Genomic DNA, 12,881 nt, shown 5'->3' on the forward strand with positions numbered 1-12,881 from the left:
AACATTCAAAGATTTAAGGTGGAATATTCCTTTAAACCAACCTAAATTTCATGTTTTGATCATTATCAAGTGAGAAACCTCAATCCAGACTCCTCATAATGACGTTTGAGATTTATGCTGCTATTTGTTTAGTCCAGACTAAATGACAGAAATCCACAACTATAATTTTATTTCAGGACTCGGTTATTAAATTTCAAAACAATCCATGTGACTCTAAAAACTCACTAGCTGTACAAACTCTAAGATTAAACTCTCCACAAGGATCCAAAATAAGTTGGACTTCTACATGAGAGCTTTAATTATTCTTCATCTACTTCCTGAAAAGTTTGGTCAATAAAAAAGACAAAAACTAATATTTTCAGCTGAACTAAAGACAGACTTTGTGATTTTTCTGCTCACATGTTGTGTTGTTGTAAACTTACTCTTTCAAATAAATAGTCGCCTAACCCCCTGGAAACCAGTGTTTGTCCTGTTTTTGTGTTGCTCCTCAGCGACCCTAGACAGCCGGGTCGTAATGTTTTTTGAGCAACACACCATACTATGACGTTTTTACAGTGATGGTTCTACTATGAAACCAGTTTGACATGTTCAGACGTTCTTTGTGTGAAAACTCAGATTTCAGGTATCAGAAGGTGGTTTTCAACTTTCTTTGTTAACTTTCTGCCTCAACTTTAAACTAAATTTCCTTCACTAACCCGGCCCTCTGGACTTCCAGTAAGCTGTGTTCCTATTGGCTGTCCAGGTGGCTGCTTGGTGTTATCAGGAACACCTGAGCAGCTCAGTATCTTCCTGCTTTATTTGGCTGCAGACAAACATTTCCTCTGCTTCTCTTCACCAGTGAACCGGGTTTGGCTTCGTTGCTTTAGTTTGTTCTTTAGGCGTTGGCTTGCAGCTTCCAGCAGTAAAATCGTCTTTAATGTGTTTCTTGGGGTGTTTTAGGGCTTTGTACTGGATAGTTGTCCTGGTAAATGTGGTTCTTTAGCCACAGTTAGCACATGGTGTTAATGTGTGCAGTGATTAGTGGATTTGATGCAGCTGAGTTGTGTCTTTATCTTGGCTGTAGTGAGTCTTTAGAGGTTTTTGGTCAGACACATTCTGTATTCTTGTGAACCAACGTTGGTTGTCCAGAAGGTAAGAGTTCATGTCCTGATTCTCTGTTCTCAGAGGTTCTCTGGTAGGCTGCAGGACACTTTAGCGTTTGGGTTGTGTTAGTTTGGTTTTTGTTCGGTTTAATTTGGACGACTGTCTTGAGGCCCCTCCATGTGGTTTAGTGAGGTTTTCTGCAACAGTTCTACAAAGCAGCCTGCAGCAGAAGAGACTTTGAGAGTTTTTAGGAAGTTCTGGAGACCAGACTTTAGAGCAGCAGAAACATTTGTCAGCAGTTTGAGCAGGAGAAGGTGAGCTTCAGAGTAGAAATGAGACAGAAACCTTCTTGACCCGTGTGGTGAGGTCCTGTACCAAGAGTTTGAGCAGGTTGTGAAGAGTCTGTAGTTCTTTGGTCTGAAAGCACAAGAAGAGTCGACTCATTAAAGGAGAAAACAGGAGATATTGTTGGTTCTTCTGTCGCTCTGCAGTTTCCTTAGACTGAATATCAAGTTTATATTTTGAATGATTTCCCATGTGAGCCCAAGAAGACTTCAGTAAACTCCCTCCATCCTCTGGACACGTTTTATTACGATGTTAAATCTTTTTTTTTAATGTTTTTGAGTTTTAATCATAGTTTTAGCATAGTTTTTTCTCTTTTCTTGTTTAGTTTTGTCATCTGTGTGAAAGGTGCTAAACAAATAAAGCTGAATTAATAACCTAAATGATTGACTAACTCATGATTGTGACAACAGAATTATTTTCACTGTGATTTAAGGGTTTGTTTCATTTCTAAGGTTGGGGTTAAAATCTTGACAGGAAAAAAAAGATTAAAGAAATAAACTATATTTAAAAAAAAGCAATTAAATCAAAGGAAAAAAATATTTAATACAAGAAAACTTTTAAAAAGAAAATTAAACATTAAATACAATTAAATTATATTAAACAGCCAAAATATTTAATTAAATAATTGAACAGAAGTTACAAAACATGTAATTATGAAATTAAACAAAATGTTTTAAACAAAAATATGAAACATTAAAGATGAAATATTTTAGATAAGTAAACATTTAAAAAATGCAATTAAACAAGTAGAATATTAAACATTTTTTTAAAAAATACAAAACATTAAATTAGATTATTAAACCTTTAAAAAGACAAAACATTGAATTAAAAATTAAATGTTTAATTAGAAAATTAAATCTTAAAGACAATAAAACTTTAAATAGGAATTAAGCAGAAAATACAATGAAGCATTGAAAAAGAAAATTAAACATTAAAAGGTAGTAAAACATTTAAAAAGAAAAACCTTAAAGATTTAATCGAAAAATTAAACACGGGGACAGAAAATGCAATTTTTCAAACAAGCCGATAAAACCTTTGAAAAAACAACAATTAAACATTAAAAAGACAAAACGTTTGGAAATCAAATCAGACATTAGAAAAGAATAAAAGGTGAGAAAAGAGCAAAACTAAACGTTTAAGAAGAATCAAACTAAAGACAAAACATTTGAAAAGACACCAGTTAAGCTTTAGAAGATCAAATTAAACAGAAGAAACAATAAAATGGTCAAACGAGCAAAAACAGATGGTCTTAAAGTGTTTTCTAGTCTGAAACGAAAACATCAAGTTGTTTCTTCAAACATTTCCTCTTTCTATGTTCTTGATTTGATTGTGGACAGATTTACTAAGAACTTGTTTCAGAAAACTGATTTCCAGATAAAGTCTACTAGTAGTTGAAGGGATTGATCAAACTAATGTTACCTTGTGATCTCCACAAACTTTACTGTTCAGTGAAGAGAATCAAAGTTTGTTGAGGATTTCTAAAAAACCCACAGGTGAAGGTCTGAGAAGAACTCAGATGGATGGTCTAAATGTGAAATCAAGACTCATGGTCACAAGTTTTAAGGCTTCTGTTAACCAGAAAGTTCAAACTAACAGAGAAGTACTGAGAAACTTTTAAAACTTCAGTCCTCAGACTGTCTGAAGGTTCAAACTAACAGAGAACTACTCAAGAACTTTTAGGTTTTCAGTCCTCAGACTGCCTGAAGGTTCAAACTAACAGAGAACTACTCAGGAACTTAGAGGATATCAGCCCTTGGACTGTCTGAAAGTTAAATCTAACAGAGAAATACTGTGGGACTTAGAAAATTTCATCCCACAGACTGTGTGAAAGCTCAGGTCCTGAGGACTCGGAGGTCTGGAGGCTTTGGAAAGTCTTGGAATTGAGGGTTCAACCCTCCAGCCAAAGGCTGAAGTCCAACCCACCGAGAAAAACAGTCGAGTCGAGACTCGAGTTAAAAAAAAAAAAAAAAAAACTCGAAAATGACAAAAAATAGATAATAAATGTGCAAAAACCAGAAGATTTAGTATCTGAGCGGATAGCTCAGGGGGATAAGAAGAGGACTACCAAGTGGAAGGTCGCAGGTTCAAGACCCACCACTGGCCTTTTTCTTTGTTTGTCTTTGTCAGGATTTTGAGAAAATTTAAGAAGGGTCTGGTCTTGAACCAGCGACCTGCAGCTCCATAGGTAAACCCTTAACTCACTGAGCTACAGATCAGATGAAATAACATAATTTCGTCGTCCCTTTGGCATCGTAGTTTCTGAAGTCACCACATGGGTGGAGCCAAGGCGGAGTCTGGGTGGAGTCAGGGCGGAGAGTAGGCGGGGAGGTGGGTGGCGGCCTCCCCCCTCTACTCCCCCACCTCCCCCCACCACCCACCACACCTTCCCCCGCCCGACGAGTTCTTCGAGTCTCCACGAGTTCTTCGAGTCTCCACGGGTTTTCCTGAGTTTCTGGAGTTTCCACGAGGTCGGAGGCAGAACAAGTTGTCATGAAGAGGTGTTGAAGTCGGCCAGGATGGACTGCCTTTTTACAGCGACTTGAAGGAAGACGACTAGAAGAGCAGGTCTTTCACCACCATCCATAAAATCCATGGAGTCGGCTCCAGAGAAATGAAGGGAGGTCAACTTTTATCAACCTCCATCCACATGTTCAACTTGATATCTTTCCTTGGAGATTTTTAGCACCACAAACCTTTAGTATCACACTTTATGATCATTTATTAGGACTTTCATGGAATCCACCAGCAGATTTAGTTTTTGTTGACAAACTTTATTCTTGTCATCGTGGGACTGCAGTATTTAAAACTGTTCCTTCTATTTGACCTCATGTTTATTAGTTTTAATGGAGAAAGTTGTTTTAATTGTCAGTTAGTGTCTCAAAAACCAAATAATAAATTGGATTAGTCAAGAGGTTGAAATTTCTTACTTTGTCATATTTTAAATATGACAAATAAAAAATAAAAATAAAGTGTCTTGAGACGATTTGACCTGTAATTGGTGTTAAATAAATAAAATTGAATTAAAATTGTATGTATCTTGTGATGTTGGAGTAATTCAGCCATATATGTTGGAAAACACATTTTCTTAGTCCATTAATCTGTTGATTGTTTTCTCCAGTAATTCATTTCTTGTTTTGGTTTATAAAATGTCAAACCCAAATATATTCAGTTTACTGTCATAAAAACCAAAAAGATTTACATTCATGATGCAGGAATCAGGCAGTTTTTCACTTTTTTATCTTAGTTTAGTCAGAAAGATAGTTGATAATGTGTGAATTGTTGCAGGTTGCAAGCTGTAAAAGGTTTTAATCTTTGGGGCCGAGTGTCAGAAAACATTTAGAAACCAACATCAACAAAACACTCAACAAAGATTTGAACATCATTAAAGGGAAATCCAATTTTTGTATGACAATGTCTAATTTAAGAACATTTATTTAAAAATGTAAATGTGTGATATTCATCCTCTGGAGCTTTCTCTTCACATTGTCTTCCATCTGGACTGGTTTGGTCGGGAGCATTTGCAACAAACATTTGAAAAACTGCTCTTTAAAATCAATGAATGACACTGAAGTTTAATCTCTACATAAATGAGACTGAGTCTGGATGTGCTGCTCTGTCATTAACTCCTAAGTTTAGGGAAAGTTCAAACAAAAGAGGACAGTTCAGAGAAGACTTGAGAATGAGCTTATTTTGAACAAACATCTCAGACTTTCTGAACTTCAGCACCTACAGCAAGATATTTTAACAACAAGCAACTCAAGAGAACCAGAAGTTGGAGAGAGTTAGCTTTAGCTGAGCCAAAGAACATGTGGGGCGCTAACCTAGCAAACATTTCAGACTTTTCTCTGTGAATTCTGAGAAATAATTTCCTATTTAATGACAGAGCTACACATCTTAACTCAGTCTCATTAAAACAGACTCTAATTCAGTGTCATCCATCCATATTAAAGTGCAGTTACACAAAATGTTTGTTGCATGAGCTCCAACAAAACCTGTCCAGGTTGAAGGCCACTTTGACAAACAGGAAGTGGACGAGTCCAAGCAGATTTATAGAAGGGGGGACCGGACTGTACTAAGTGTGGTCGAGTATAGAGGGGTGTTTTGTGGGTTTTTAAGGCTGATAATGATTATTAGTGAGACATTTGGAGTCGATATTCATTTGCAGTAAATGAAAGTATTTAAAATCTTGAGTTAAACTTACAAGAACACAAACTCTAACAGAAAATTTTGTTGATACGTTTTTGTTTTGTTTACAGATGTTAAGTTAAAGGAGTTTTATTTGTGATTATATAACCAATCAAATCACTCCAGAAGATAGAGCGACCACAGGTAGATTAATGTTCAGAGCCAAAGTAGCGCCATTTTTAAATGTATTTATTACCGTAAATCAGTAAAAAATACTGATAATCAGTAAATCAGTCAGCCCACAATTACTACAATTCTACAATGTATGTCTCTTTCCTTTGACTTGTTATTTGTACAATATACGATGCATATGATGGCATTTTTTCATTCCAAAAGCTATACTATGATGTTTTCTAAGAGACATACGATGCTATTCTGTGTGTTCTGGCACTGGGCTGCTGCACTCCTCCTCTGTTGTTTTCTGTATTGTACTCAGCTGCATGCCTTCGTCCACCCGGCCTCCGTTGACTCGTCCCGCCTGCCGTCTCTGGAGCTGAAGCTGGATTGGAACAGACCAAAGTACAGTCCAATCACGATGCCAGCTGCCTCTCAAAAGGCTCCTTCATCTGGCAGGTGGCGGCACTTCTTCTGAGGGGAAGCTGAGCTGGCCCGGCAGAACTTTGGAGATGTGTTCCAGTGCTTGGTGGCTGTGTAGGGAGATAGAGAGGGACCTTTGAATTGTTCAGAAAGGAAAACAGGGAACCCATTGGTAGTTTTAGTTTAGGGTGCTACTGCGGTGTGTTTTTGGGCTTGAAGAGGTGAACAGGAAGAGTTTTTTTTTTTTCCCTATTGATTATCATTTACTTTGTTCCTGGTTGGAATGCCCATCAATGTCAACATGAAGTTCACTTTTAGTTCTGTTTATTTATTTTTATTTTACTAACACCGATTTGCTTTTAACTCCCTCACATGTTGTGTTGTAAACTTCCTCTTTCAAATAAATTCTCGTCTAACCCTCTGGAAACCAGTGTTTGGACTGTTTTGGTGTTGCTCCTCACCTACTTAGGACAGCTGGGACAAAACAACGTTTTGTGGACCAAAGGCTATACTATGACGTTTTTAGAGCGACATGCTATACTATGACGTTTTTAGAGCGACATGCTACACTGACGTTTTTTGGACCAAAGGCTATACTATGACGTTTTTAGAGCAACATGCTATACGATGACGCTTTTAGAGCGGCATGCTACACTATGACGTTTGTTGGACCAAAGGCTATACAATGACGATTTTAGAGCAACATGCTATACGATGACGCTTTTAGAGCCACATGCTACACTATGACGTTTTTAGAGTGACATGCTATACTCTGACGTTTTTAGAGCGACATGCTATTCTATGATGTTTTTTGGACGACATGCTAGACTATGACGTTTTTTGGACGACACTATACTATAGGCTTTTTAAATTGACATATTTCTATGACTTTTTTTGTTTTAGTTTTTTTCAGTTTTTTAGCAACATATTATAAGAATTTGAACAGTTCTAAAAATTACTATATTTTTACTTGTGCAATGAAATATTATTCTATGGCATTTTTTAGATGACATATTATACTCTGATGTTTTCTTGAAAAACATACTATTTTGACAATATACTGCACTATGTCATTTTTTGAACCACATATCATACATGACAATTTTAGGCAACATCCTATCATTTTGCACTTTTTGAACCACATAATAATCAGTTGGGGTTTTTTGCTGACATGCTATACTATGAACTGCAGGCCATACTATGTTATTCTTGAAAAGTATACTATACTTTGACATTTTCTGAACTACATCCTATACTATGGCGTTATACACAGAGTGCTTTGGTTACATGTTGATTTATAATCTACATTTTTTTCTGTTTTGTTTTTTGACGGGATTACCACAGACCTGACCGTGAACACCGTTTACACCCACCCGAGGGAGACTCTGCCTAAGATCTCAAGGCTGCTTGGTCGTGGTCTTTCTGGTCCTGCTCCAGAACGCCTTCATCAACTACATCTTCTTTTGAAGAGGCCCTCAGATGCTGCAATCTCTGACCTTCAGGAGGAATTGCTACTTTCACTCTGTAACGAGACAGAGGTTATTTTAAAGACCCGGCTCCTGGCGGCTTTGAGTGAAAGTTAAACACCCATCAAAATGGAACTACAGACAGTTAAATCTGAGCTGTTAGTCAGTATTTCAAACATCAAGTCCAACCCGGCTGCCCTAAAGCACGCTGTGGGTGAAACAGAAACTTCACTCTCCACATCACCGACGACATCGTCACACTCCAAAGCAGAGCACCTGTCTGCTGAACTTTTACAAGTTGACTATAAATGTGAAGAATGTGAGCAGCAGACGACTGTGAGCAGAAGAACAGATGTGTTCAGAAAGAAGTCATTTTCTTTTTTCTTTTCTTTCTGGTTGACTTGATGCTGTCAGATGCAGATGTTGGAGCTGATTCTGATCTTTCAGGATAAAAAGCTACTTTTCCTTCACAGACTTTTCAGGAAATTATTCTCTCAGGTTTTCTCTGCTATTTATATTTTTTATTATCTGTGATTATTTCTTTATTGTAAAAATAATGTTTGAGGCATAAAGGCTCATTTAGTTTTTTAATCCTGAAATCTTTGATGTAGCAGAACTAAACTTCCATTTTCCTTCTTGTACTTCTGATACTAGAACTAAACGTATCTTCAACACGGATCATCTGCTTTTAATGAATCAGCAGCAACATCACAACAACAAATGAGACACTTTTCAACAAATTAATGAAACTAATGTCATTTAAAACTATCAGAGTCTGTTTTAGTGTCAAATTAAAGCTGATTACTGACAACTAGAACATTAACATTACTGTTTTAATCACATTTAAGTTTCCTGAACGTTACATTAATGTCAACCAGCCAGTTTTATGAACTTAATGAACCACATTACAGGAACACAACACACTTCAGCTGTTTACATGAAACTCAACACATTAGCTTGATGCTACGTTAGCTTTAATCAGGCTAAGACTGAGCAGCTAGCTCGGTTAGCATCGCTAACATTAAAGCTAATATTTACTATGCTAACTTTCTTCTCTGGTCAACACACACTGAAACAAACTCCACCAACATCTGGAGTGCATGGCACACATTACATCTGACATTAAAGCTGCATATAAAGTGCATTAAAAGCGGCACCGATACGAAAATAAACATTTACTTACCGAACTATCAGAGTCCTTTCAGTGTTTGCTGGTAGAATCCGCCGAAGGTAGAGAACTGGTTAAAACAAGCCAACGGGCAGGAAAACTGTCTGTGGAAAATGTTGTGCTGCTCCACCGATAAATAAACCAACAGTTATTATAGCAGAATTAATCCAAACGAGGAGAACAGAGTCTCTGCTGCCTCCTCCATAGGACCTGTCAATCATTCCAGACCGGACTGTCAATCAAGTAGTCCCGCCCCCTGGCTTCGCAAAACTTTAACGCTCTATCAAAAAATCAATATTGATTTTTTTAAAGATCGGCCACCTGATCTCTCATTTTGACCATGAAAACTCACGAAAAAAAATGTATGTACAGTCTATGCACCGTACTCTGTTTGGCTCCACACTTGCTGATGACCACTTCCGGTCTCAGAAAATGAAAAAACTGACCTTTTTTCGTTTCTGTCTCTGACTGATTTTACTTTCTTGTTATTCTAAATATAAAACGAATATCAAAGCATTAAAATAAAAAAAAACGTATATCCCTTTTTGATCATGAAAAGGAAAAACGCCTTGTATTTCAATTTTAATTTTTGTATTTTAAAACGAAAAAAAAAAAAAAAACATTGTTTTTTTGTTTTTCAATACCTGTTTCAGAACGGAAAATCCGATTACCAGATCCATACACGGATCCACATGAGTGATTTACATCCAGGCTCCTCTTGAAATATGATTTGAGGATTTTTGGAGGATGACAGGAACATTTTTTTTTTTTTTGTCTTTATCCTGAATGATCTAACATCAGCCTGTTTTTGGTGTATGGTTAAGAAATCAGTGACTTCAATGAAGACAGCAACATGCAGCTGTCACTAAAATAATTATTGTATCAAAACAGAAAATTCCTTTGTTAACTGAATATTTTGGCTACATGACATAAAATAAGTTTGATGAAAAAAATAAAAGTCAGTGCATAAAGTTAGTTTTGAGAAGAACAATAAATAAAATCTATCAAATAAATCAAAGTCTGACTAACAAGGTAGATTCTTGAATTTGCTTTTAAAATATCAACAATCTGCTGCCCTCAGGTCTTCTGCTGTTCCACAGATGTAAGAATAGAATACTGCCTCACTACAGGCTTTTGTTCTGACTTCAGGTTTAATTAAAAACCAGAAAATCTGAAGGTTCTGGAGGGTTCATGAGAATAAAGCAAGTCAGACAAAGACAGACTATTAAGAGCTTTAATCTTACGGATCTTAAAATCAATACTAAAACAGACCTTCTGGTCTTAAAACTTGTGCTGCCGAGTTTTGAAGTAGAAGAATTATCATTTTAGGGAGACCAGGCAGGAGAACATTACAGTAGTCAGTTCTGCATTTGAGAAAAGCATCTATTAGTTTGGCTGCAATAGTTTTAGAGAGGACTGGTCACAGTCAGGCAGGATTTTCAATTTACGCAATATTTAATTTGGTAGTGATCTAGAAAAGCCCGTTAATATTCAGAGAAGATTCTCATCTACTTGCTGTTGTGTCATTGTCACTCTGTATTTCTCTCATGTTAAGGTTTTGTCATCTGGTACCAAAACACTCAGTTTCAGAGCATTTTTTACCTCAATAGCAGAGCGTGAATACAATGAACCAGCAGGGTGCTGCTCCTTAGACACATTCATGTAAATACAGATAAGTAGATTCACATAGAGAGGACTTCTTAGAAATTACACTTGTAACAATAACTTCACATTAAACATCCTGTAAGCTAAAGAGAATCATTGAAAGCTTTTTATTCTGTAGTTGATCGGTAGTAGTAGTTGGTCAATTTTCTTACTATAGTTGGCCTTTCACTCCCTGGTCTTTCTGTAGGATCCTCAGTTCATATGTCATCAGACCTGATTTTGTCCAGCAACAATCTCTCAGCTTTCACATTTTAAAGTTCAAGAAACAAAAGACACAAGAGCAGTCTGACCAGCTTCACACCAAGGAATGGACATGTACAGGAAAAACCACTACAGAAAATCAAAGTCACTATAAACAGGGAGTGACATGAGAGCTGCTGTAACTGCCACAGGACACCCACTTGAATGTAAATTGCAGAGAAATGTATTCGATGTATGACTAGGAGCATTTATATGAGCAGATCAGTTTTTAAAAGTCAATATTGAGTGATTAAGGAGCATCAGGATGCTGCTCTGTAGAGGAGATGTGTGGCCCTGAAAAGGACCTTTGTTTTGCTACATCATCGCTGACTTTAACCTCCGAAGCCGTACAGAGTGCGGCCCTGCCTCTTCAGAGCGTACACCACATCCATGGCGGTCACCGTCTTCCTCTTGGCGTGCTCGGTGTAGGTGACGGCATCACGGATGACGTTCTCCAAGAACACCTTCAACACACCGCGGGTCTCCTCGTAGATCAGACCGGAAATACGTTTGACTCCACCACGGCGAGCCAGACGGCGGATAGCGGGCTTGGTGATTCCCTGGATGTTATCCCGGAGAACTTTACGGTGACGCTTAGCGCCTCCTTTACCGAGTCCTTTTCCTCCTTTGCCTCGTCCAGACATCGCTGCTCTCCTGTAGATTTCTGCTCAATGATGCCGCTGCTGCAGTCACGGGCATTTAACTCTCCACTGAGGACGTGATAGAAGACAGAGGCTAGCCTCCTCCTCTTCTTCTGTGGATGTTCAATGCTGCTTAATAATAAACCTTCTTTGCTCCATCAGCGCCACCAACTGACCAACGGCAGGATCAGCAGCTGCTGTCTTTATGGATCCTTCAGCAGGAAATTCACACATTACAGCAGCTGAGAAGATACAATAAGAATTGTGTTTAAAACATGAGCACTGTCACCATATAGCACACACAAAGCAATAACACAATATATAAACATGAATTCAGCATGTCATATTCAGTGATGGGAATAACGGTGATAAAATTAACGGCTTTTTTTCAGTAACGGGTAATCAAACCAATTAGTATTTCCATCGTTCCAAGGCCGTTACCGACAATTAAAACCTAAAGCTACTCATTGAAGCCCTTCTCATCCGACTTGTCTCTCAGCCACAGGAGCTGCAAAGCTGTTTATTTTTTTTCCTTTGGTGAGGGAGGGGCGAGACGACCGCAACAGTGATGATAATTGGCTAAGGTAGAGTAAGCATTCACTGTCAGCCAATCAGAGTCAGTGTTCAGTCTCCACGCAAATCACACACGTGACATGCACACAAAAAAACAGCAGAGATCAGCTGCAGCAGTGGCGAGTCTGGAAGGAAAATTGGCATTTTCAAAGTGGAAGTACAGACATTACTTTATTCTCCTTGAGGTAAAAGGCAAGAACGTGCATCATGTGAAGTGTACGTTATGAAATGTTTGTCCAGGTCCATTGTAAGCAACCTTTTGGTATTAGTGTCACCTGTCACCCCCTGCATTTAATTTATCCACAATTCTTTATCCACAATTCTTTTATCTTTGTTATTTGTTACTGTCTGTCAGACCCCCCCCAAACACACACACACCCTCTTCATTTGTGTTGTCACACCTTTTCCATTTGCGTCTGTTTGCCAGATCCTTTGATTGAATTACTCCTTGTTCTTTATGTCTTACCCTCTGTTACTGATTAGCAACCAAAGACAAATGAACCACTTTTCATGCTTGTATTTAGCCACCCCACCCTCTGACCCACTCTCTGACCATCCCTATAAATTTGATACTCTCCAAAGGTTCTGGGTCGGCTTACCTTTACAGACTCATGTTCTGTGTTGGTAAGCCCACCTTATATCGGAGTACCAATAAACAACCCACTGCAGCAAACTTCAAAGGACTAAGAGTGAAATTTCTTCAACACAACTCAAATCTAATGAAGCATCTCTCAATGGCACACGTTTCTACAAAATTAGTGGCCAAAAGCACCATTGTTGGCCAGTTTTGTGATGATGGTTATACATGCCAGATGTGGCTAACGTGAGCCCTGCTAACAAATGAAGGGCACTGAGCCACCCTGTCCAAGCAGCTAAAGCTGGATTTTTCACCAGACTGAGCTGAGTGGAATGATAGGCAGGTATGTTGTTGAGAACATGCTCCCGTTATCAACAGTAGACTCAGACTCTCTCAGAGCC

General features: G+C 38.0%; 1 protein-coding gene across 1 annotated transcript; it reads right to left on the bottom strand.

The window, feature by feature from the left end:
* Positions 1-10,038: 10,038 nt before the first annotated feature.
* LOC111567748 (histone H4) lies at positions 10,039-11,781 on the bottom strand. The gene has a single exon (XM_055010295.1). The coding sequence runs from the start codon at positions 11,331-11,333 to the stop codon at positions 11,022-11,024; it is 312 nt and encodes a 103-aa protein (XP_054866270.1). The 5' UTR covers positions 11,334-11,781; the 3' UTR covers positions 10,039-11,021.
* Between the last annotated feature and the right edge of the window lie 1,100 nt (positions 11,782-12,881).

The sequence above is a fragment of the Amphiprion ocellaris genome, chromosome 4 (assembly GCF_022539595.1).
Source record: "Amphiprion ocellaris isolate individual 3 ecotype Okinawa chromosome 4, ASM2253959v1, whole genome shotgun sequence".
Taxonomy (NCBI): domain Eukaryota; kingdom Metazoa; phylum Chordata; class Actinopteri; family Pomacentridae; genus Amphiprion; species Amphiprion ocellaris.